This window comes from Electrona antarctica (assembly GCF_951216825.1).
Source record: "Electrona antarctica genome assembly, chromosome: 15".
NCBI classification, from domain to species: Eukaryota; Metazoa; Chordata; class Actinopteri; order Myctophiformes; family Myctophidae; genus Electrona; species Electrona antarctica.
In genome coordinates, this window is record NC_136796.1 from 27,774,597 (window position 1) to 27,801,283 (window position 26,687).

At 42.1% G+C, this 26,687-nt stretch overlaps 1 protein-coding gene across 1 annotated transcript; it reads right to left on the reverse strand.

Annotated features, from left to right (window-relative positions):
- Positions 1-1,154: 1,154 nt before the first annotated feature.
- Positions 1,155-24,722, reverse strand: chrna11 (cholinergic receptor, nicotinic, alpha 11; the record flags this gene model as incomplete). The annotated part of the gene is made up of 10 exons (XM_079523466.1): positions 1,155-1,904; positions 4,678-4,787; positions 5,484-5,570; positions 10,367-10,561; positions 12,064-12,231; positions 18,440-18,519; positions 19,004-19,113; positions 19,407-19,451; positions 19,613-19,752; positions 24,671-24,722. The coding sequence occupies 10 exons, from the start codon at positions 24,720-24,722 to the stop codon at positions 1,155-1,157; spliced, it is 1,737 nt and encodes a 578-aa protein (XP_079379592.1).
- Between the last annotated feature and the right edge of the window lie 1,965 nt (positions 24,723-26,687).

Sequence of the window (26,687 nt, forward strand, 5' to 3'; positions counted from 1 at the left end):
ATCATTTTCAAGATGGCGTCCACGGTGGCCTCAGTAGCTTAAAATGCCATACAAAATCATAACAATTATGCACTTGGTGAAAAGTTTTAGATTTTTGGCATGGTGTTAGGTTTTCAAAAACCATCGTAAACGAGTTGGGCTCGCCCCCTAGTGGTCTGTTTGCAATGAATCCAATGTTAAATAGGCCAGCATTGGATTCATTGCAAACAGACCACTAGGGGGGCGAGCCCAACTTGTTTGCGATGGTTTTTGAAAACATTATGCCCATACCTAACATCATGCCAAATATCTAAAACTTGTCACCAAGTGCATAATTGTTATGATTTTTTATGTATTAAATCCCAGTTTATAGGCATTTTAAGCTTACTGAGGCCACCGTGGACGCCATCTTGAAAATGATGCCTTTCCAGAAGTTATTTTCACCCAAAATTTTAATATGTTATTTAGCATACCCAATACTAATAGAATCCATTGAAAAATCTCTTTTATCAATTATTATGGTTTTTAACCATATACTGGCCCATTTGATATTAGATTCATTGCAAACAGACCACTAGGGGGCGAGCCCGACTTGTTTGCGATGGTTTTTGAAAACCTTATACCCATACCTAACATCATGCCAAAAATCAAAAACTTGTTGATTTTGGACGAATTCAGACCCAGCTATGCTCTATCTATCTACTTGTCTCTTTCCTCCTCTCTCCCTCTCTTAATATCTCTGTCACTCCAAGGGCTCCAATCCTTATCTGTGAAGGAATTGTACTGAGTTCTTCTCTTCTCATTGCCCCTCTCGCTCATCTTTGCCTCAGGTCTCTGGGAAAGTTTCTAATTAACCATAATCCATTTCACCTTCTCAAGGAGCTGATAAAGCCTTGCTCCTTCTCCTAACCTCATCAACGTTTCTTCTATCTGCATCTTCGTTTACCTTTTTTCTCTTTATCTTTCAATTTACCATAAAGCTGTATGCATGGCAAGAGGGAACCATTTGTATAATAATTTTTTGCCATTCTCTGGTCCCTCACAAACAGATTATAGTCTCCTTGAAAATCGTATTTTCTTGGATGCTGGCCCACTCCATCTCACAGCCTAAACCTAGTTTCACACCCTCTTCAAATCTCCCTCCCTCCCTCCCGCCTTCCCTCCTTCCCCTGTTTTCAAACGTAGTCCTTGGAGACTGCCTCCACAAAGTTGGGCGCGGACATGAGTATAGAGATGGTGCATATGATGTTGAATATACTGAACGCCACCAAACACAAACGATCGATTACAGCAGCCGCAAACTTCCACTGGTCAGCCATGCTCTCCGACTCGTCCTGCTCTCTGAAACGGTCTGCCATGTAGCGCACCTCCTCCAGTATGGCCTGCAGCTGAGGGTCTCCCAGCACGCCGGCCGAGCACCCGCCTGCCACCCCAGGCCCACCGCCGAAGCCCCCGCCGCTTGACACAGTGCTGCTGGGACATGGACACCCAACAGGGTCCATGTTAGAGGTGGGGGGTGGCGGGGAGCTGCAGAACTGGGCAGGTAGGTGAGGAGGTGGGCTGGCCGCCATGCGCAGAGGTCCCGTCGAGATGCTGTTCCTCTGGATGTTCTCCTGGAGGAGCGACGGCTCGTCCAGGCTCTGGAAGCCCAGGTAGAGCAGGTTCCCGTTGTTGTTGGTACTGGACTGGGAGTGGAGGTGGGGATGCCCCGAGAGGAGCGGGCCGGTCTGCTGGAACGGAGTCAGGTTCTGGGGGTGCAGCGGGTGAAGAGTGGGGTCCGGCGGGTTGGGGATGCTGCCGCTATGGGAGCCGGATGAGCAGCGCCGCAGGTGGGGGGCACAGGGTGGCCGCTCGGGGTCATCACCCTCCCCCGGACGTTTCATGCGCAGGAACCACGCCACCCACTGCAGCAAAACAAGTTGCACCTGAGAGAGAGAGAGAGCGCAGAAGACATGGGAAGAGGCAGGGAGGTAGAGAGGATAAGGGTTTTAGAAGGTAAAAAGAAGGGAGGGAATGAGAGCAGGAAAGGAAAAGACCACCCACGTCCATTGAACCTGGCATCACGCCATCGCTACACTTGAGCCTAATAGCCCGCTCCTGTTGATGACTGAGTCTGTGGCTGGTGCTGGTGGTGGACTCATGCTTAACATAACAGTAATCCTCACCGGGATACACACAATTAATGTGCCTCTAGCAAAAAATACTTAACTGATCTCTGTGCAGTTTACTCTTTCAGTGCAGGAAGGCTACTTCCTGTAAAGCCTGATTTAAATACAAATAGTGGTATTAACAGAATTGAGTGGCAGGTTACTGCGGCATGACGGTAATGGGATTATAGCAAGGCTTAAAAAATCGGGGGCATTTAGTCAGCTAAATATTAGAATATCCTCTGGCAAGGAGCTGGAAATTGCAACGTCGTTCCGCTGTCTGAGCTATTTTGTTCTGCTCCGTTTATCCAAAAGTGTTCTGTTCTGTTCTGTTGTCATGGCGAGTTCTGTTCTGTCATGTTCTATTCTGTTATGTCCTACTCGACATGTTATTTTCTGTCCAGCTTTCTCTGTACAATTACGGTATTTTCTGTTTTTCTGTTCCATTTTCAACTTATCTTGTAAGTATGTATGAATGCTCCTCTACCGAGATTGGTCAAGTCCCCTGAAATGGCACATTAGCCTCACAGCGACCAGATGGGTGTCTGGCATGTAATGACTATTGTCCAGATGACTTCTCAATTACCCCCCCAGCCCCCCCCTCCCCCATGAGTGTTCATTAGCCAGGTAATAGTCCCTGTTGTTGCTGTTGTTGTTTTTGTCCGGTGTGCAATTATGAACTGTGCTGGTTCAATATCGTCTTCTGGACCCCATCAATTAGCTTTTTAATTGGCCACTGGGTTGTCTAAATAGGGCCATTTATCAACAGAAAGGCCTTGCAGATGTGTCAATCTATACAGCATCTGCTCGTATGTTTTCTGAGCCATGAAAGATTTGATAAAACGTTCATATTCAAAATAACTTATATGTACAGTTACAGTATGTCATATAATTTAGTTTTATTGTAACGCATATTTGCATAATTTGTGATAAGCTGCAAGCAACCAGTTCTCCGTTTGTGCTTGACTGTCCTTGATTGTCAGAGTGGCTTACAATAGCTGTGTGGTCGCAGCTAGAAAATGATGATATTGTCCTCAGAAAATGTTGCCTTTTTGCAAGGAAAGGTCTTAAAGCTGCTATAAGCAATAATATGTCAAAATATGAATGACCTTTTTATTTTTTATTTTTTTTGTATTCAGACAGCCAGCAATGGGTAGAACGCTCCCAAAAAAATTGTCTCTGTGACACATCTAGGGGCCGCAATAGGCCTATCTCACAGCCCCCTTTCCACGCCCAATTCCGGTAGATAGTGGTGTCATTTAACATTAGGCATTTACACTTTTTTTCTCTGGAGAATCTAAGTACATTTCCTAATGTTAAAATGTCAAAGACCGATAATAATATGAAGAAAACACAATGGTATAACAACTCAAATAAGTAGAATAAACCTTACCTTTACAAAACGGTAGTTTGTGGCTTGTGAAAATACCTCTTTTAACATGGAAGCCTATGGACCGCAAAAAAAATAACACCACTAGCTCCAAAAGGGGGCGTGGAAAGGGGACGGGGAAATGCTGTGAGATAGGCCTATCTGCATTCAAAGATGTTCCTAGAAGCTTTGTCATTGGTCGAAAAAAAACCCGGTTGCAGTGACTAACCAATCAGGAAGCAGACAGGCAAATCGACCAATGACAAAGCTTCTAGGAAAATCTTTGAATGCAGATTGCGGCCCCTAGATGTGTCACAGAGACTACATTTTTTTTGGGAGCGTTCTACCCATTGCTGGCTGTCTGAATACCAAAAAAAATAAAAATAAAAAGGTCATCAAAATGTGGACATATTATTGCTTATAGCAGCTTTAACGCAGACATTGATTTGACAATGTTTACTCTTATTCCACTTGTTTTAGAACAAAACATGTTGGATGCTCTTTTGAAACTAACCATACTATCTGGCATTCAACACAAGACACTGCTAAATCTGGAGGGTGAAAAGAGTCAAGCCAAATCCACCCACGGAGGTTGCTTTGAAAATATACTCCTGTGAAAGTCAGATGTGCTGTGTTTGATGAAGACACTGAAGTATGCAGAGAGAAAAAAGCAGAGGCGGTGATGACTGAGAGACGTAAAGTTACCGAAAATGCCAGAAAGGTAGAATCATGTTACTATGGTGCAATGGAACTGATGGGATAACGCCTAATATGTAATAACTTAAACAGAGTGTGTGTGTTTAAGCTAATGAGTTTCAGATAGTTGTATTAAATGATTGATGTGGCTGGTACTCCACATGACATCATCTATCATTAAATATATATTACGCTTTTTGTTCCTAAATGAGGCATCCCATCACAAAAACAAAATGCAGCTTTCTCTGACAAAATGATTGATTGTACCAATGTAAAGGAAATTATGTCACATCTTAAAGGGGCGTACCAAAGGGAACATTTGATGCTTAATTGACATAAAATGGCACTTTTAATTAATACTTTTGACATATTACATTGAGGAGATTCGGATGATTGTGCTTTAAAACATGCAAGTAATTGGTTTGTAATTAACTGTAGGTAAAGGTAATTACAAATGTAATAACGTATAATGAGCTCCAGCCTTACCCATTTGGGCATATTTGTTCCATTGGGGTCATGATGGTGATACTGCAAAACCAACACTGTAGCAATGACTGACATCCCTACGATGACCATAGTGCTGGCAAAGTACTGGCCTGGGAGACACGTGGAGATGGAGGGAGGGGGGAATAGCGTTAGGCTGCATCATAGGGTAAGTGCATCATTTAATAAGTAAGAGGCATCTTTAATAACAAGTAATGCTAAAAGCGCAGCTCTGAGCTTCATGACTCTGCGCTTTTTTGCCAGGGAGTTTTTAATAGACAGAATTTGTGTCCAAAGGCACAAAGATGGCATCGCATCTGTCGATGGCTCCAGTTTGCCTGCTAAACCTAATTTGTAGCAGTGAGCCCATGCGATTTATTTACCCAATTAAGTTTAAGGGCAACCAGATGGCCAGAATCACCCAGCCTCAAAAAGCAGTTCATTTTGACACCAAGCAGGAGCAATTAGTTCAGGCACATACAGCACATGGACGCACACATGCATACGATATCCCTGCTGTTGCGTGGATGAACTTTGTATCTCCAAAAAGTGCAATAATTTTTAATTACATAATTTTCACATTCAAAATGTAAATACATGGATTATATTTAGCTGTATAATACATTTTATAGGTTTATTTTATGGGTTAGATGTAATGAAACTTGCTGAAGCCATAAAGGACAATTTGCCAAACTTCAGTTCAATATGTCAATCACAGAAAGGTTAATCCAGGTTGGGTTTCCTTTGTAATCCAGCAATATACAGTACACTCACACACATTATACGCAAACTCGGGCACGCACACATACCTATAAGAGGGATGGAATCAGAAGTCGCTGGCATAATCTCCGCCACCAGTAACATGAATACAGTAAGAGACAGCAACACTGTGATACCTGATGAGAGAGGGGGGAGAGAAGGGGTTATTGAGGACATAGGGAAAAGAGGGTAGGACAGAACAGAGAGATGGAGAGTGAAAGATTACAATAAATGAGCCCTCACACTGTAGCCAATGTTTTGTTAGGTCATTTATAACCTTGCATCCCACACTTGCTTACACCCACGACAGGCCTGATCAAGGTTTACGCTCTGTGCACGAAGCACTTTCCCACAAACAACTAAATGTGTTCAGTCAGTGTTTTGACAAATGGTCAAACCAAAGAGAGCTGACTTCATATGATTAGATTAGGCTCGATTTATTTGGATGCAAATTAGTATGTGTGACAGACTAATGCTTGCTAAGTAAATTACTTATGGATATACTTTTTACACTACAACCAGTGTCCAAATTGCATCCGTGCATGTACGTGCACAGACTCACACACTCCTGCACTCGTTGTACAATACACAATCTCCATTTCTCTCTCTCCTATACTCACACTCACACACTCTAAACCTACATTAGCTCCATCTTCATATATCCTCTCTTCCATCCATCTCACTTGCGTCACAGACCAAATTTTAAGAGTGCTTTCTTGGCATAACTGGACTCATTCAAAAGCACTCAGTTACAGATCTGTCAAACGCACAAGCCCCCACAGGTCAAGAGATAAAATGAATTTCCGATTGGGGTATTTTTTTCAAAATTAATGAGTGCTTCTTTTGGAGGTTTTGTCTAGAAATTGAATTGAGAGAAAGGATTTAAATGTAATTGCATACTCCTTTGCTACCAGTGACTGTCCCCAACCACACACCCCATGGACCCAGACACCTGGTCGGTCACTGTAACTCGTCCATCAAGTAGTGACACAGTATATTCCTGGAAGGCAGTATGTAAGCTCTCTCTCTCTCTCTCTGGCTAATCAATTCCTAGGCCTTAATTACATCAATAGGTTAATTGGCCGCGTGTGAGGCTTGGCATTTTTTCCTGTAGCAAAAAAAAGCTGTGTAATGCATCCTGTATTTGGGTTAAAGATATGCTTTGACATCACTGCTGCGCTGGCACGGTTTCACCAAGTACTCTCCATGCAGCCCTACCTCGACCTCTTTTGGTAATTTTCCTGCGCTTTCACTTAGACCTGAGTCTAATCGTATTTGTAATTAACTGAGTGTTTTCAGCCTTGCTTGTGGTGAGGTCCATGAGTCCATCCGTCCAACTCTTATACAAAACAAGATATGATTAGAATAGATCCCAAATTAAACTACTGGCTGGGGTGTGATAGAATTTGCTGTGCACCGTCATGCTTCCAGAAGATGACACCTTAATGGTTTTGGTGACTCTCCCCGTCATGCTTCCAGAAGATGACACCTTAATGGTTTTGGTGACTCCCCCCGACCTTTAATCTAGTGCCACACTTTAGACCAAGTTTCTGATTGAAGAGCAGCACAACCTCTCACAATGCGATACATTGTGATCTTGTAGATCTGTCTTTTGTTTATTTTTAACATATATTTGAATATATTTAAACATTTTAACAACAATCATTTATGGGGGTCCCTGGCACGAAATATTGTCCTTGACATGAAAAGGTTTGAGAACCATGGCTCGCTAGAGGGACAATTTACTCTTTGATTGATTGATGATTGATTTTAGATTAGAATGAATAGACCCTATATTTAAGACGTGGATACTTCTATAATACTTATATTGATATCCTCTTGCATGTGATTCTCCAATAAACCTTATTTGACAAAAATAAATAATTCATAAAGGTCCTTGTAGAATGCTGGCTTATTTTTTTTTAAAAGGGGAAAAAACGCTGGAAAATGCACACACAAAAAAACAGCAGTCTGCAAGAACCTTAACCCATGGTTAAAACAAATGAAGCATTGTGTTAGTTCATGCAGGACACAGGAGTCATATGCCTGTAATCAGCTGTCAGTCTGCTGTGCTGACTGAGTACATGTTAATCCACACATTTCTGCGCACAGCAAATTCTCAGAACAAGGTGGTCCATTGGAGTATGGCTCCCTCCGCAAAGCTTTGCCACCCCAGCCTCCACCTTTCTAGTTCAGAGTTGCATGGCCAAACCAAAAACCAAAATGAAATGTCTTGCATGCCTCTAAGGTTAAACTGAAATTCAATTTCTTGCTTTCAGCCAGCTCTTGTAGACCTGTGAGGGGTTTCTACATTGTACATAGCTGACTTAGCTCAGGGAGCATCTGAAGAGTGGAGCCATCAGCGCCAAGTATCCTTCTACCCTAATGGAAAGGGGGTACACAAGCACATTTATCCGTTCGCCTTCTCCTACCAAACCACTCCGTTAGCACACATCTCTCCATGCACAAAGAATCCTGCACGCCACCCAAATCCATATGCACTACATCGCTTCCCCACAACTGCCATATTTACTGTACAAATATGACTTTTGTCAGACACACTGTTATTGCGCAACATTTAACTGTGATGCAAATTACATCACACAATCCACCTTCCCCGCCCCCTCCCCTTTTCACTGCACACACACACACACATACACACACGCGCACACACATACACAGGGCGCAGCAGTACGGTACAGCATAGCATGCTACAGTACAGTACGGTACAGTACAGTATGATACAGTATAGCCCTGTACACTAGGTTACAGCACAGTACAGTACTGTACAGTTCGCTACAGTACAGTATGGCACAGTATGGTACGGTTCAGTACAGTACAGTACAGTACAGTATGGCCCAGTTCAGTATGATATAGTGCGGTACAGTATGCTACAATACGGTACAGTACGGTACATTATAGCACTTTACAGTACAGTACAGTACAGTACAGTACAGTACAGACTACAGTACAGTACAGTATACTATTCTCGCTAGGTTGCCACATTTGCAACATCCAAGCAACTTGGTATATAGAAGCATTGCCACTTGCCATGCTTGCCTTTATCCGGAAATAAAAACAAGCAAAACAAAAAATAGGGCCACTCAGCCAGGTTGCCAAGTTTGCACTTTCCAAACAACTGGGTATATGAAAACATCATGGGTTGCCATGTTTACTTTTAAAAAAAGTAAAAAAACAGTAGGCCTATTGCCCTCCCGCTATTGCCTTCTTCCCATTTGTGACGCGTGGCGCTAGGATGAGCGGGCCGAAGGCCCACGAAATTCTAGTAACGGTAATGTGTTTGCAATAAATGGTTAAATCCATGGCAAGATTGTTTCTGACTGAAATGGAAATTATTTGCAGCTATTATTCTTCCAGGTTTGCGTCTAGTCCCTTCCAAAGTTTCACTTTGCTGTTTAGTAGTCTGCAGCATCCTTTCCTCTCTCTCTCTGCTACCACCCCTCTCTTCATCAGTCTTCTCTTCCTTCCCTTATGCTTTCCCCTCGCATCCTTTATCCATTTCTCTCCCATCTCTCTTCCACTTTGCTGTTTTCCCATATCCATCCATCTCTCTCCTTCCTTCCTTTGGCTTCAGTTGTGTCCCTTCCCTTCCGATCGTTATATTTTGTGCCGTTACTGCCGTAAGGCCTCTCCACTCCAGCTGCAAACCCTCTTCCTCCACTCTTTCATCTCCCTGCCACAGTCTTCTACTTGAACCTGCAGTCTGGGACTTGTTTTTTTAATGAATAAAACATTATTTTATCCAATCTTTATGGTAGAGTATGTTAGTACAATACAGCACATCTGCAGTGGTTGTGGTCTCCCTACTCTTACATTGATGAATTTGGCAATCGATGAATCATTGCAATTGCTTCTCTCCATCTGGAGAGTGAGGCAAGTCAAAGACATAAAACGTACAGATTGTAGCTTTAAGCAGTTAATTACATTTGACTTTATTTAGGGTGGTTTGCGGTGTGCACGTGTTCTTTTTCAGCAGATGCACATGTAACCATTTGGATTTGAACCCAGGTCTTGGGAATCCAAACATTTTATGCTCAGCCAAAGGGCAGTCCCCTTGGTCAAGATAAGGCATCTATGCTACTACCGGCAGGGCTACTTTCTCCGCCCCATTGGGTATGTTGCTACAGATCACAGTCACATCAACAATTTAACCTTGTTACCCTGTGGAGCCCTCATTCAATGCCATTTTGATTATGCTTGCCTTGCACCACTTGGTTCTCCAACATCTCCATGTCACTAAAAACTAAGTTTCAGACCTCCCAAAACAAACTGATACGAATTACTTCTTACTGCCGTAAGCCTGTGACCCACCTAATTCCAACAATCTTTGCTAGTTTGGGATGGCTCAGGGTAGAAGACAGGGTTAAGCAAATATGGAACCATGGAATGAGATTGGTATTCAAGATACTCAAAGGGACAATGTCCTAACCTGTCTAACTACTTCTCGAAAGTGAGTGACACCCACAGCCACAACACTAGAGGAGCAACCATGATCTGGTACCACCAACCTTTAGAATAATTATGGGAAAATACGGTGGCGTGGGTCACCTCAAATAACAGATCTACAAGCTCACAACATGTCAATACATTTCCATGCATGTTTTGGCTGTTCACACAAACAAATCTGATTTGAATCTGGATAGGCCAAAATATGATTTGCTGCCAGTCTGAACACAGCTTAATAGTAAGTCACATTACCGCCTTGTATACACTTAAGGCTGATGCTCTTATACACAGCTTATTCCAACAAGAACAACATTTTAGTTCTAGAGTGCCAGCATTTCAAAGAACCACTATGTAGTAGTATATAGAGTAGACATTGACCATGAGTCATGACACAATAAGTGGCAGGACAAGGAATAGGAGACATGATGGTAAGAAGTTTAAGTGATGTTGTCCTTGGTCCACTCACCCAGTGAGATCTTCTCTCCAGAATCTGCAGGCAAGACGAAGATGAGGAGGGTCATAGAGGACAGCAGCACACACGGGATAAGCAGGTTCAGGGCATAGTAGAGGGTTCGCCGTCGGATGGATACGACAAACGTGACATCAAAGTAGGGCTCCTTACAGCAGTCGTAGAACGCCTCATTCCTGGTGCCTGGAACTCCTGGATGTAGACACAGGGAAATCCAAGGTTAAAACAACACAAGGCAGAGTATATATAGTAAGGGCATGGCCTTCCTGTTCAATCTTTAGTTATCAATAGTACGTTGTAGGTAAGTCACTAGCTTTCCAGTTTGTGAATTAAGCACATCTGTATTTAGAAACATTAATACAGATCTTTCAAATTTAATTTTAGCCTTGAAATAGAATGAACATATCCTAAAATCATCCAGATCAGTCAGCTGTAGCACAGCGATTGTTTGAATGACAACCAAGTTACCAACTAGCATATTCCATCACTTCCAGGTTAACAGCTGATAGGAATGTTCCTCCTGGCCACCCGCTTCCAATGTTATCAACCGATAATCACCAGTATTTTCTTATTAAGACTATGCAATAGAGTAATATGGACATTTCCTACATACTGCCTACCGTGAGTAGACAACTAGGAAACGGCAAAGTGAAATTACTGCCGCCGTAGTGAAAATATCATGAAACTGCGCTATACAACAACTTCGCTTTATGTTTACTTACGTGGCCGGTTAAGACTGAGCTTAGGGATAGGGTTAGAGTTAAGGTTAGATTTAGGGTTAGTAGTCGGACAACGCGCCAAACGCGACGTTGGACAATGGCTGACAACAACGTCAATATGTAGGAAAAACTGGCTCCATTGCATGGTCTTGATAAGGGCTGATGACGGAGATTAAATCATTTGATAACATCCAAAACATAATGTGTGTGTGACATGCTGTGAACCATCCGACAGCATTGTTGTTTCTAAATGCTGCATGGATTAAGAGTGTTGTGATTGCCATTTGGGACTGCATTGCTCTCAATTTGGAAGGGCATGCATGACAAGTTAATGCATGAGTGAAAATAAACAGAGAAAAGCGGCGTAGTGCCAGAGAACTTTAAGCCCAGGATACATATTGAAACGAAGGGCAGGGTAATCAATCCAGGATGGTGAAAACCAATTTGGTGATTCTCGGTTGTGTCAATATTTTGCACAGCCCTTCCCTGCACTGACAAACAACTGGCTGCTTGTGGGCAAATTAACTAGTGGGGTTCATGTCCTTTTATAAATACTTAACAAAACTACAAAAGTGCTTCACAAAGACAAAGTCAATCACAAGAAAAACATTGGTGTAATATAAGTGATTCCTTCCAGGCGGTTCTTGGCCAGGCGTGGTTCTGTTTTGTGCGCAATGATTGGTCTGCACAACAAATCCTGTTCTAATCTAGACAGCATGACCTTTGTCCATGTCGTAAAAAAAGGGGTACTGGGGCAAAGAAATAGGAAGGAAAGGAAAGATATTCCTGACATTTATAATAAATGTTGAGTTGCTGGTTATACCATAGCCCGGAAAATATATTAATGACATTTCAACACGATGGAGATACTCAATGTAGTGTGACTTATTGCTCAAATGTAAATGGAGAACAGCTGAACACAGACATTTAACGGACCACCCTGTCCGTTCACCCCTACACACACACAGTACACACCCACTAGGTCCCACTCTCCATTGTGCATATAGCCTGAGATATCAGCTTCATTCATCTGAAGGTCCAGCAACCAGCCGTCATATGTCCAGGAGCCAAACTTCAGCTCACATTCCTGGCTGTCAAAAGGGAACCAGCGAACATCCACATTGCATGTACTCATGAAGATCCCTGAGATAGATGGAGAGAGAGAGAGAGAGAGAGGGGGGAAGAAAGATTAAACAACAAAAACTATAGAAAATAAACACTTTACTTAAAGGTTGGATGTATAATGCATTATAATCACATTTATGATGCATTATAATTCACTTATAATGAATGTTTACAATTATGCACAACAACTTTTAACAATGTTTATGAAGTATGATAAGTTCTGGTCATAATGCATTATCAGCTCAGCAGAACAGAACATTATAACTACCATAGTCAGTTATAAAGTGTTCCGCTGAGCTTATAATTATTTCTTTCTTTTTTTCACCCTCTCTGACCTCAATTGCACCCAAAAAAATGGAACTTTGAACATTCAGTGTATTGTCTGTGGTCTGGGGTTTTATGAATAATTAGCCTAAAAAAGAGCTCTATTTGCCTGTGGACAGTGATGTCACCATCAACTAATCCCGCCCTCTTTCCTCCCCCCTATGCTTCAGCCCCCCAACAGTGACATACAGTATGCTGGCAAATTGTTATTTTTTCATTGCAGCTCAAAAGAACACACAGAGAAAACCCCAGTTTTGTGTAATTGAGGTCATAAAACCTAAAAGAAAAACACAAAATAAAAATCAATGAAAATGAATGTCATGAAAGCTTTAAGTAAAGTGTTACCAAATAAACTTTCCAAAAGTTTCCAAATGTAATGAAGTAGAAGTTCTAATCACGCATCCAAGTAAATACACAAAAAAGCCAATCGCTTTTATTGGATATTTGGCCGCCATCCACTTCCTGTTTCAGGGCCGTGTTTAAACCTTCTCTTCTCTGAATCTAGGCTGCATCTGTGGTGATTGAACAGAACGCGGACGTTCTGGGCTCATTTCTGATTTTATGCTGCATTGCGGTTACAATATTAATGCTTCTGAAGAGAAATAAAGTTTAGTAGACAAACAGACTTTAAGTAATAGCAGATTTTAGAAACGGAAGCTGGATTGAAAACGCAGAGGCGTAAACGGCACTTCCGCATACTCTATGACTATGACTAGAGGTTTCCCAAGGCAGGTGGTATGGCCCGTAGCACTTGCCCTAGCCTAGCCCCTTAGATAGCACATTATGTAGACTTAGATAGTATTTTAAACAGACTTATAGCTTGTTACGACAGCTCTAGAATTGCATTTTATGTAGTCATAGCACTTTATAGTACACATGTATAATATATTATATAGTATAGTATGTATAGTTTACATAGATACTCCACTGTTACGTTCTTAGTTTACGCATGCTTCATGATAACTACTTTTTTATATATGTGATGTATGCCATGCTTTTGTTATTGCTTAATGTAAGTCGCTCTGGATTAAGAGCGTCTGCTAAATGCCTAAATTGTAAATTGTATAGAAGTATGTGTTTGAGATGTCCGCTTAAGGCAAGTGGGTAAGGTAGGTTTCACATGTCCTCTATGTCAGTGGTTCTCAACCTTTTCAGGCCGTGACCCCCCCCAAAATAATCATATTTGAACTGGGGAACACCCTGAAAAGCACTTGGAATTGTTGGAGTTGAGACATTACATTTAGTTTGACTCGGTTCCCAGATAAATATAGTAAAAAGAGACGATTTACAACATCTCGCGTTGTGAGCTCATAGATCGGCTATTTTCACAATTTTTATGTCTTTATTATATTATTTGACAATTTAGCCAATGTTTGACCAATTTCTATAGTAGTTTGTTGATTCTTTTGTTGATTTCTTTTTTTTTTTTTAGATATTACAAATGTCTAAAAATCCTTAAATGTCACTTTACTGTCATCTGGGGACCACCCCAAAAACTCCTGTGGGGACCCCCTGGTTGAGAACCACTGCTCTAGGTGGTAGGTAAATTATACTGTGCAGAATCCTTGTGCTACACAGAAAAAACAAGAGTATTTACTATTTCACTATCTTATGAAAACCAATTTTCTGGGTCTGATTATCTCTCCTGTCCCCTGAGGCCATCTTCTAAATCCTAACAGTTTTCTGAGAAACCTCTGTTTCTATGTCAGTGGTGCGTGGGGTGAGATGGAGAACGTCTTGAGCTTTGATACGTTTGAAGGTTATAGTAGTTGGCTGAGGTGAAAATGAAGTCACTGTCAGAGACATCCTCCATACGAAATGAGATAAAAGGGGAAAAAAGCGTATAAACAAGCTTGCAGCGATGTTGCTCACAGCAGTCAGATGTTCAGTTGGGAAAACATAAACTGTATGTACAGGATGAGGTCCCGTTGATCTGAGGAGGATTCAACATTGCAGCTCTGAAGTGAGACACTCCATGCTGCCGTTATTAGATCAGTGCCTTAGAGCATAGCAGTCCCTGCGAGGTCACCGGAAGAGAATTCACCATTCATTTTCCCATAGACGTTTAGACGGTATTTATTTAAAGACCTGTAAGCCTCGGACAAAGCCATTGGCCGAGTTGACAAATCATGACAATAAAAATTTTTTTTTGGATCAAACAGATAATTAGAAAGACGAAAAAATGACAGGGTACAACACTTTTTTGTTGTTTTTCTTCTTTCTAATTATTTGTTTGGTCCAAAAAATTTAATTTAAATAAATACTTTAAATGTCTATGGGAAAAATGAATGGGCAATTAATTCCTGGTGCCCTCGTCATTCTGAAAGGGGGCGGGACTATGTCAGTGGCTCTCAACCTGTGGGTCACATTCCCCAGGGCGGTCTCCACATGATTTCTTTTTTTGGGGCTTTTATATACCGTTAATACCTTTCAAATATAATATAAGAATGAGGAATGAAGTGCTTATCAGGGTGGGATGGGTCCCCACTCCTCACTTCAAATATGATTATTTTGAGAGGTCACGGCCTGAAAAGGTTGAGAACCACTGCCTTATGACAGTGATTCTCAACCTGTGGGCCACGAGGGTAATCCAAGTCGCCCCCAAATTATTGCTAAAACACTAAGATTTTAATAATAATATAACATTAATATAAAATAATAATGAATAAAAGAATCATGGTATTTTTTCTTTAAGACCTTGAAAAAAAGGTATCATAAAAATCTTTATGATACCAATTAAATAGAATCTATACTATGGATAAGTATACTATGTTACGTACTTCTATTGATTGAAGAGCAAAATCGATACCAATTGGTCAGATGGGTGGGCCATAAACACTTTTAACAATTTTAAAGCAGGCCCCGATCTAGAAAAGGTTGAGAAGAACCATGCACTGCCTTATGTAAAACCATCACCTTAGACCTTATTATGCAGTCAATTGCACTTTCACACAATGCACGCACACACGTTGAGCATTGCAGTAATTACCGAAATGAACAAATCAAGACTATTGAGACTTCCAGGTATACACGGGATCAAAATGCCAAAGCGAATCTAACTCTCTCAAAGACATTCATTGTGAGGGAAAAAACATATGAATCAGCTTGTAGAGGTGAATGGAAATGGACAGCGGAAAAGGCAAATTTGAAGAGATTATCCAGTACGATGCTTTGAGCAAACAGGGGCCTGCAGGCACAAATGACAATTCCAATGCGCTAACTACTGGGGAGTGGGAACCTGACCACACATAATTGCCAGAGTCAAAAAATAATTCAATGTCACAAAACAAAATGCAGCAATCTCTAAAAATCCAGCTACTAATCCAGAGCCTTTATAACAGCTTGCCTCCCGTCCCGTATAATTACTCCCATTAGGAGCTCCTGAGGCACTACCCTGATTAGCTAAAAGCAGGATTTTATCTCCTTTTGCAATACACAGCACTGCTGCGGTTTCCTATATGTAGCCTATATTTTAGCAACTCTACGCTCCCCCCTCCTTCTCTCTCTCTCTCTCTCTCTCTCTCTCTCTTTCCCTCTCTTTCTTTTTGTCTGTCTCCCAGTGATAAGTGATGATAACCATGAAATTATTCCCTTAAAAGACAACATATTTGCAGCTGCAGCCAACTGCAACCATCTCTCTCTCTCTCTCTCTCTCTCAGCTTAGTTTACCGCAAACTTCCTAATTCCGTTACTCAAGAAAACAAATTCTCAAGAAGAAACTATCTCTTGTGGGATTCACAGACTTTTTTCCACCCCAAAACACTCCAGCTCTCACCCTAGAGGCACATCCTCTCATCTCCAGTGACATAATTAAGCAGAGCCCCAAAATAAAACACAAGACAGCACCTTCAGACCCCCAGCCCCAGCTACAAAAGCAGCTCCCCAAAATGATAGCACAAAGCAGCCATCAGCCACCCGGGAACTGCTTCTGAATTATTCACCCCAGTCAGTTCATCTGCTCCATGCCTGCCACGCAGCTCCCTGTGGCCTTTCTTCTCTTGACAATACCAAGGCCAAGAGGACTTCAGTAATTGCGTTCAGGCTTTTATATGGGAGGGCCCTGGCTGGGTTGGTAGACGGGATGTATCGCTCTCCCACACAACCTATATGGCTAAATCCTTTTCTCTCCCTCTGTTGGTGTAGTTAATTCGCTCTCCCTATGCTCCTTTCACCCCCTTTCACTTTCTGTCTCTCAATCTTTCTTCACATCTCATGCTTCACCCTTTTCTCTTGCTTTTTTCTCCCTCTCTTCTACTCACTCACTCACTGGCTGACTGCCTGCCTGCCTCACTCACTCACTCACTCACTCTGATCTATCTTTCTTTCTTTCTTTCTTTTTCCCACAATCTGTCCAAAGTAGACATCTGTCTGTCTACTTTTGTGCAGTGTGTTATGAAGGGAAGACCCATTTAACCCCCCTCTTCCTCCTCCTTCCGTTTGTTGACTGATCTACAAGTCAACAATCTAACCGATCTAAATCACAGCATCAAGGAACTGTGTTTACATTGAGCAGCGCCATGTGAATAAACATGGCCGCCAAAGGAAACCGACAAGGTGATCTTTCGCAGCTTGCGCTACGTGACATACATCCAATTCTTTCAGACTGGCACATGAGATTGCATCAAAGAGCGTTCTTTAAAGTGAATGAGATGACTTAAGAGAGTGTAAAGAGAACCCCACAGAGAGCCGTAGCTTGCAGAGGCTTCACAGCTTTTGCCTCCGGGCTACGAAAGGGAAGTGAATACTTTCTAATCCTATTTATAGATGTAAGATGGCTCATCGGGAATTAGAAAACAGTAATATAGGATACAAGATATACTGTCATTGCTTCCTCAGTGCCGACCTCACGCCGACCACTCGGTGCGGCGGTTCTTGTATTCTTTATTTGTTTTAGAACAAATAAGGTTAGAAATACGTTTAGGGTTAGGAATAGTTTTACTGGGGTTAAGTTTGGGAATAGGGTTAGGTTTAGGCATAGTTTTACTGAGGTTAAAGGAGAATTCCATGCTAGAAGGCTTTTTTACCTTTCTTACCTTTCTTTGTAGTCGTTACGTCCCCACCAAAGAGGTCCAGGTGTTTTTTTGTGCAAAAACTCCTTATTGGCTATTTCCCCTGCCATAAGCCCTCAATGAATTGCATTGAATTGAATGGGAATTGAATGGGACTATGGGGTGTTGTGATAATTCGCTATTTCCATCGAAATAAGTAGTAAAATGTGTGCCGCTTGGGATATTATTTACATTATGAAGAGAGGATACTGTATATACAAAAAAAAGCGATGGATTTTTTGAGCGATGGAAATAAGCGAATTAGCACAACACCCCATAGCCCCATTCAATTCCCATTCAATTCAATGCAATTAATTTAGGGTAGGGGAAATAGCCAATAAGGAGCTTTTGCACAAAATAACACCTGGACCTCTTTGGTGGGGACGTAACAACTACAAAGAAAGGTAAAAAAGCCTTTTAGTATAGAATTCTCCTTTAAGGTTAGGAATAAGGTTAGGTTTAACCGTTTAAGCATAATTTACTTAGGTTACTTTAGGAATACCAGGCCGTGCAGTTCCGCCAGATGTACGCCCGGGGCGAGTTGGTAAAGGGGCGAGTTGTTTGGTATTCTTGTCTCCACCATTGTGTTACCTTATGTCTAGTCTACCCGTGTAAATATACCTGCTTGTTTTGTTCTTGGATAAAGGAGCTATATAAATGCACACTTCAATTTGTACTGTATTGCAAAAAACCCAGGATAGTTCAACAGAGAGAAAGAGGTAGAGACAGGTTGATGGATGGATGTACAGTATTGTTTAAACAACTTTTCCTTCTCTGCTACCCAGCAGCGTCTGTGAGCAAAGTGCAGTAAACACACATGGATGATGGAGGAGAAGAGGAAGATAATTCCTCACCTGGAGGTAGGTACTCTGCATATCCACTGGAATTGACTAGAACATTGGTCTTGAAGGTAGAGTCAAAGTCATCATCTGCACTAAGGAAGGAGAGAGGAGAAAACTTAAAGAACACTACCTTCTGACATTTTCTCTGTTTTCATATATGCAGAGTAAAGTAGCAAATGTGTGTAAGAACATTTATTAGAGTATGTACAGAAAATACAGTACTATAATGTATAAAAAGTGCAGCACAAAAGTAGTTAAAATAGTCAATCTATAAGCTAATTGACTATTGCCTGGGAAACTTCTGGGAAATCTTTAAAAATCTATAATGACATGCTCAAAATAGGGATGCCAGGTTGAAAATGGGTTTTATATACCAATTGAAAGTATTAAAATCGGCAACTGTGTGTGTGTGTGTGTGTGTGTGTGTGTGTGTGTGTGTGTGTGTGTGTGTGTGTGTGTGTGTGTGTGTGTGTGTGTGTGTGTGTGTGTGTGTGTGTGTGTGTGTGTGTGTGTGTGTGTGTGTGCGCGCGCGCGCGCGCGCGCGCGCGCGCGCGCGCATGCGTATGCGTGTATTACCTGTTATACAGCAGGATGTCTGGTGTCCAGACCTGGTCCGTGGTGAAGCGAAGGTTCTTCACTCCAGGGTGTTCAGTCTGGTTCCACTTGAGGTAGTGGTCAAACCAACTCTATCAGATACAGACAGGTATGGTACACTTAGTCTCTCCACAGCTCTTAGATCATTGAAATCAAACTACAACAAATTCTGCCCCCTTAGAATGACTTAATTTCCGATTTCTCTCCATGCAGGTTTGCTCAGTTTTTAAGTAGATAGGCCACAAAGCTTTGTCTACCTGTAATATAACATTTCAGATCAAGTAAAAGCATGATTTTTACCCCAGCCAACTGGTGTTTGATAGTCTTAGTTCCTACAAGAGCAATAATATCCCACCACCACCATCACCACCACAGCTGGACTTACCATCCGCAGCCACATGTTTGTAGTGAGGACTTGGTTTTTCTCGTCCTAGAAGACACATTTTCAAACATCTTGAGCAAAACCTTCTTTACGTGACAAGATCAAGTAACATTAGAACTGAAGAAAGAGCATAAATAGCTGTGCTTACACTTTAACCCACACATCCAGAGAACGTTGTGCGAACTGCAAAGCCTAAAGCGAACACTTACCACATCCATGATCTGTATCAAACTCATTGAGAAGAAGACCTGCAGTGAGTGAGAATCATTGGCCACCGGACGTTCCATCCGGTTGTAGTCCTTCAGCAGGTCCTTTAGCAGGCTCCTTTGGTGAGGGCCTTGCAGCGACACTGCATGGGAGATGGTTTTACAGCTACATTTGTGTAGTATGACTTAGAGTTGCATTTCATACATTTAGGTCATAGTACTCTGTCTTCCCCTCTAGACTGGGCCTGAGTTGGCTCTGTAGTTGGACCATTTTTGCCGTCTAGCGTCTACACCAAATCTCGTTGCCAAAAATAGCCGATATAAAAGCTCACAACCTGTCACAACACTAGTGTTCCCCCCAGAATATGGATGGTGGGGTTAAAGTGGTTAAGAGTACAAGTGTAGAATAAGCTCATATTTGTAGTTCACCCACGTTGCCAGCAGCCAGTGGTAAGGTACTAAGGGCCAGTGCCATCAAGCTCAGACAGTGTTCCTACGATCCTAAAAAATATCATGCAAGACAAAGGCCAATACTAGCGGAAAGAATAGTGGTACATACAGTATTATTATTAATTATTATTATTTTTAAATCATGATAAGGGCACATTAGCGTGACGTGATGATGTGGGAGATGGCATCTGTGGAAAAATAAGGCTCGGTTCGGATGATCCCGTGAACAGAACATTTCAACCACCTACTGTAAAAGAGGAGTTTCATATCCCGTAGACATTTATCTGAACCACTAACTCTCACATTCACTCACAAACACAATCACCCATGTGAATTATATTTAAATTCTGATCTTTAGCTGTTTCCATGGTAACAAGTGGATTGTTACCACAACAATAATACCACAGATAAAACACAATAAAAAGAGGCAGGGTCTAACTAGAAATGCACTCTGTCGAGCTGCCAACGTGTGCTTTCCACACAAGTTAGCCATGAATGGCCTACTTGTGCGCGAGCAGAGCGCGCAACTTATCTCTGACTCTTGTCAACTTACCGTCCCTCCCTCTATAAAATGTAACAAATAAAGATGAAACCCATAAACAAACATTTAAAATAAAACTTATACCAATGGAAAACAAAATTCCTTTCCTATAACAATGGGTAAATAGAAACGGACACTATCAGCATCCATGGACTCTTTGAGGGGCGCCAGCCCCTCCTATATACAGCTTTAATGTTTGTCTTTCAACGATGCTCTTTCAAAACGCCATAGAGACAGAGAAATGTAAAAACAAACATTAGCACCCGTTTCTTAAACAAACATTATATTGTAATTGATGTTGTAAGATGATAAGAGCGCTGACACGGGTGTGATTTTTAAGTTATATTTAAATTTTTAGACATAGTTACGTCATCAGCCAATCCCTAATTGGCCGAGCGACGCCACCAACATACGGAGTCAATTATACAATCAGTCGAGGGGCCAACTCGCGCTCTGATTTGTCCGAGCGACGCCACCAAAAATACACAATCCCTGATTGGATTGGCTGAGCGACGCCACCAAAGACAATACACAATCCCTAATTGGCCAGGGATGCCACCAAAAATTCACAATCGCTGATTGGCCGAAGGAGTCACAGACATACGCAGCCGAAAACAGTATTTGCCCTCTGCTCACGCAAGTAATAACGCACATCTTCATCATCACGTAGTCATCTATGACATCACATCAGTACTGTGACGTACAGTAAGTACTGTGACGTACAGTAAGTACTGTGACGTACAGTAAGTACTGTGACGTCTGTCATCTCCATTTTTGGGCATGGTTTCAGCCCGATTCCACCATCATTGACCACCGTTTTAAAAAGTTAAACATTGCAAAAATTGTGAAACAGTTACTTCATTGGCCTACTAACAGCATGCACCAGGAATTTGGCACTGGTCGCTATAGTGGTTTGCGAGATTAGACCCTGATTCACACACGCACGCACGCACACACGCACGCACGCACGCACGCACGCACGCACGCACACACACACACACACACACACACAACACAACACAACACTCTACTAGATGGCTCGGCCCATAGGAGCCATGCCGTAAAAAAACAAATCTAAAACCATACAGCTATTAGACAAAAGAACGTAAAAATATATTACACCCACAAATTAGGTTCCTGCACTTTCCAGTCACATACTGTATCTATCCAACAGAGAGAGACAGGGACAATCAAATAATATTTTACATTTTGAGAGGAAGGCTGATCTCCTACAACCATGTAAGCACCCATTCTCTATCTCTATTTGCACTGACATCCATGGTTTCAAGAACTCAAGGACAAGAACACGAGGGAAAGGTGAAGCTAACCGTGATGGAACATTCACCGTTAACGTACGGAATGACAGACAGTAATAAAATATCTCTTAAAAAGCAGTCTTTAAAAGGTCATTTTCAGTGGAATGTCTCTTAGTTTTTACATCTATTCTATTTCTTACGTGATTTTGTCTCTTCAGTTCGGCTCTTCTATTGCAATTAATATGCCTTTGAACATAGTGATTTAATCTGAATTAGAATCAGAATAGTTCTATATGTCATATACTGTAGTAAGTAAGTAAGTAAGCAAGTAAGCAAGTAAGCAAGTAAGTAAGTAAGCAAGTAAGCAAGTAAGTAAGTAGTGACATTCTCATTCTGTAGAGTTATGCTAAAATGGATGCATTTAGGGAGAGTGTGGCAAACAGACTCAAAAAGGCTCAAAACCATACAGCTAGTAAAACAGAATTAAAAGCTAACAGGAAGTCTCCTCAGTGCATAATTGCTATTAATGAATTTATTATAATGTTTGTATGAGATGTCCTCAGGCTAACTACACACTGCGTTAAAGGAACAGTGTTATGTAAATCGATGAATAAAAATTCTTTTGGAGTTTATAAAAAGAATTATACGCTCTTGTGAAGTGTGAATATACCGTACTTTATTGGATTATCCTGCATATTAAAAATTAAAACCATGCTAGATGGTCATAGGCAGCCAGCATGAAAGAGGATGTATTAAATCGCCAGCAACTGAGTGTGAGAATGCTGCTTCTGCCTGCTTATTTCTAATTGGTGGTTCTATACAGATGTGTGCAATTGGCGTGAATAGAGAATTGCGGAATCAAGTGGAAGGTAGAAAAACTAAATCTATTCAAAGGTACCTTCAACAATTCTACTCACTACTACGCTATATAATTGCTTTTGCAAACCATGTAAGCATTTTTGGTTTTGTTTGTTTGTTTGATTGTGTGTGTTTGTGTTTGTTTTCTACCAGCAGAAGGAAAGCTCAAACTGTCATTCTGAGAGTGTTGTAATAATAATAATAATAATAATAATAATAATAAGGGTAATAATTATAATAATAATAATAATAATGTCCTTTCTTCCGCAATCTATCAAAACACATTGTGTGTTATATAATTATTCTCTCAAATACCTTCATGAAAAGTTAAGAATGTGAAGAGTTCAGATAAGAATGCGCTTGCCATCTACCAAACTATCACAATAGTTTGGTAGACATATACTATTCGGCCTTACAAAGCCAAAGTTCAGTAACTACATAAAGAGTCAAACTGATAAACAAGGTTTTAAGTGTTTGGCCAGCCAAATGTTTTATTGCAGTAATTGTATATCTGTTCATGAGATAATTGTTTAGTCTCCAAAATCATGTCACGTCTGTTATGACCTTTGAGACAAATAAATACAGGAGCTCACTGCGTCCAAAAATGTATTGCACTTTGGCTTTGTAGGGCAATATATATTCTCAATTCAATATTTGTCAACAATAATATACTGTAGTATAGCCTATACAATGAAGTAATGAACACAAGAAGACACAAAGACAAAATATAAAGGTGTGTGTGTGTGTGTGTGTGTGTGTGTGTGTGTGTGTGTGTGTGTGTGTGTGTGTGTGTGTGTGTGTGTGTGTGTGTGTGTGTGTGTGTGTGTGTGTGTGTGTGTGTGTGTGTGTGATTAGTAACTGAGTAAGTAACAATAAAAAGCCAAACCCAAAATAAATACCCCTTAAAGTACATCATTTTACTAAGAGTAATCTCTCCAATGACAAATGGACATACAGTTTTCATTCCATGCTAAAAAACTCTGTTCTTCCAGCCATCCAGCCATATTGAGAGGTGTGTGTGGCATACAAATGTAGTAGATACAAAGGTATCTACTAAACTACACACCTATGTTGTAAAATTACAGTCTAATCCCTGTACAAAATGGTGTGGATATAGTCGACATCCCCCAAAACTTTCTTAAATTCCCTTTGAACTGACTGACAGAAAATCACAATAGGGCACGAGCACATAAGCTATGAAGAAGACATACCAATACTATTAAAGCTGTTGTAATGAGCCTCTAAGCTCCGCAGCAGAAAGACGTTCACTACACCATGACGAGGGACAGGGTGCACAGGAGAGCAGATCCATAAATTCTATTCAGTAGAAAGGATGTGTTTGCCAGAGCTTTTACCTTCTACAGCTGTCTTTGCAAGAGAAAGACGGTAGCTAGATGAGGGCAGAATTGTTGCAAAAGTGTTGATCGCAACAGCTTCAGCTCCTCATATTTACGGTATTTATGTACTGTTTTATGTACACGGGAAGATCCAGTGTCATTTTAACTCTGAGAATATAAAATTGGACCGTCTCCATTCGGCTTCATTTTTACACGTTCAGAGTAAAATGTACACACTATACTAGACATACTGTACCTATAATTTATTTAGCTTGCGTGATTCTTGTGATGGAGGAGGGTCATCAAGTGTCAGACACCCGGCTCATGTCAGTGACATGCAATAAATACCCAATAAACATTCTATGAGTCAGCCTTGATTTATACTTTTGTGCGTGCTGGTGTTGCATGCTGAAAATAGCAGATCTACAAGCTCACAACGAGTCACCCTTGCTGAATGAAGTAATTCCGAACCTTATTTATTTTTCTATTCCGGCTCATTCCGCTGCCTATAGGTCCCATGCAGCGCCTGGACAGAGTAACAACAACAAACAAACAAATGCAACAAAAAACTAAACCCCAACAACAACATGAGTGATGGAGAGATGGGCAGATGGCTCACCGTGGATCAAAGAGAAGAATCCAGAGAGGAGCAGAGCCACCGAGGACCACATCCTGATGGGGTTAGCAAACAAGAGGAGAGGAGAAGAGCTGAGAGCAGAGCTGGTATGTGTGTGACGCACACACTTGTGTGTGCGTGCGTGTGCGTGTGCACGCGCGCGTGTGTGTGTGTGTGTGTGTGTGTGTGTGTGTGTGCGTGTGTGCGTGTGTGCGTGTGTGCGTGCGTGCGTGCGTGCGTGCGTGCGTGCGTGCGTGCGTGCGTGCGTGTGTGCGTGTGTGCGAGACCAGGGAGGTGGGGTGGAGTGTATGTGGAGCTGAAGAGGCAGGCTGGAGGATGAGGCTGGATTCAGGAGCCAGGAAATCCCCCCTCCTGGTCCTGGTCCGCATCCACGCAGCAGCAGAGGGAATGAATGAATGAGCTTCTCAGAATGGGGGAGTGTGAGAGGAGAGAGAGAGAGAGAGAGAGAGAGAGAGAGAGAGAGAGAGAGAAGGGAGGGGGGAAGGAGGGACAAGAAAGAAAAGAGAGATGCTGCTAGTGGGGTACGGAGCCTTCTCTCTCTCTCTCTCTCTCTCTCTCACCCATACATGCACACTGTCAGTAGATTGCAGTGAGTGAGTGAGTGAAGGGGAGGGGAGGGGCAGTGATTGATTCAGTCAGCTGCTCATGTGCTACCCCACCCCCTCCCCGCCCATCATGTCCCCCTGTCTAACTGGGAGGTGTGGCTACCCAGCTAGGGATACTAGTGGGAGCTATGAAATGTCAGCAATGGAGACATTAGGGAGGCTGGAAGGACAAAGCCATATCTATCGCCATCCATCTATCTACTGTATACATGCTATTCATCCATCCATCCATCCACACACACACACACACGCACGCACGCGCGCACACACACACACACACATTATTGCGCTCTATCTTAATTAGATATAACCTGGTGTTGTCTCTACTCATAATTAAATGGGATGTGGTTGTTTCCATTTCATACATGATACTTCGATACATCGAGTTAGAGTACGCCTTACCATCACCACAAATCCCCTGCTGTTTGTGTTGTGATCTGTGTGTTTCGGTGATAGGCCTACATGGCTCAAAGAAATTGCATAGTGATGTTCTGAGATGTGATAACACCAAAGTGGTCACACACAGTTGGAGCAGCAGACAGACTGTGTGTGTGTGTGTGTGTGTGTGTGTGTGTGTGTGTGTGTGTGTGTGTGTGTGTGTGTGTGTGTGTGTGTGTGTGTGTGTGTGTGTGTGTGTGTGTGTGTGTGTGTGTGTGTGTGTGTGTGCGTGCGTGTGCAGCAATGAGTCAGAAATTGGGCTGGCGCGCTTGTGTGTGTATCAGTGCACACACCAGCGTGTGTGGCACACAGTGGCAGCTTACTCAGTGTGTGTTAGGCATTGAATCAGCATCACCAGATGGACTCCAGTCTAATTGAGAAAGTGCTGGGCTCTGCAGGAGGGCCCAGGAATGTGCATAGTTAAACCCCACTCCTCATTCCTCCTCACGGCGAAGTGCTGATGCAAGGACAGGGCCGGGGAGAAACTGAAGGAGAGAAGAGGAAGAGAAAACGTTGGGACTGTATAATAGATTACCCTATTACCGGTGCTGCCCTTCGGAATCGCCCTGCTCGTAGGGAGCGCGTCAGACATCCCCAGTGTTTTGGAGTTGCGGTTTCACGCTCTGGTGCCACCGTGCAGGCTGGAGAGCGGAGACACAAGACTGGTTGGTTAAACGAAAGCACCAGTTAAAGGATGGGGAGAATAAAACACCAGCCGCTGCTGAACAAGGAAGGATAAATGGTGTAAGCCTGTAGGCCTAATAATGTGTCGTCCTGTTGCTCTCACCTCAGAGTGCAGACTGACTCTGCATTTATCTTTCGGTACAGGCTCTAAATTGAACTTACGCCTATCTCCGGGGCACATAAGAGAGGAAATGGAATGTCCTGTTATGCACTCGGTGCAGATTTGATATCGTGCCAAAACCAGAAATCATAGCGGCTCATTTACTGTAAAT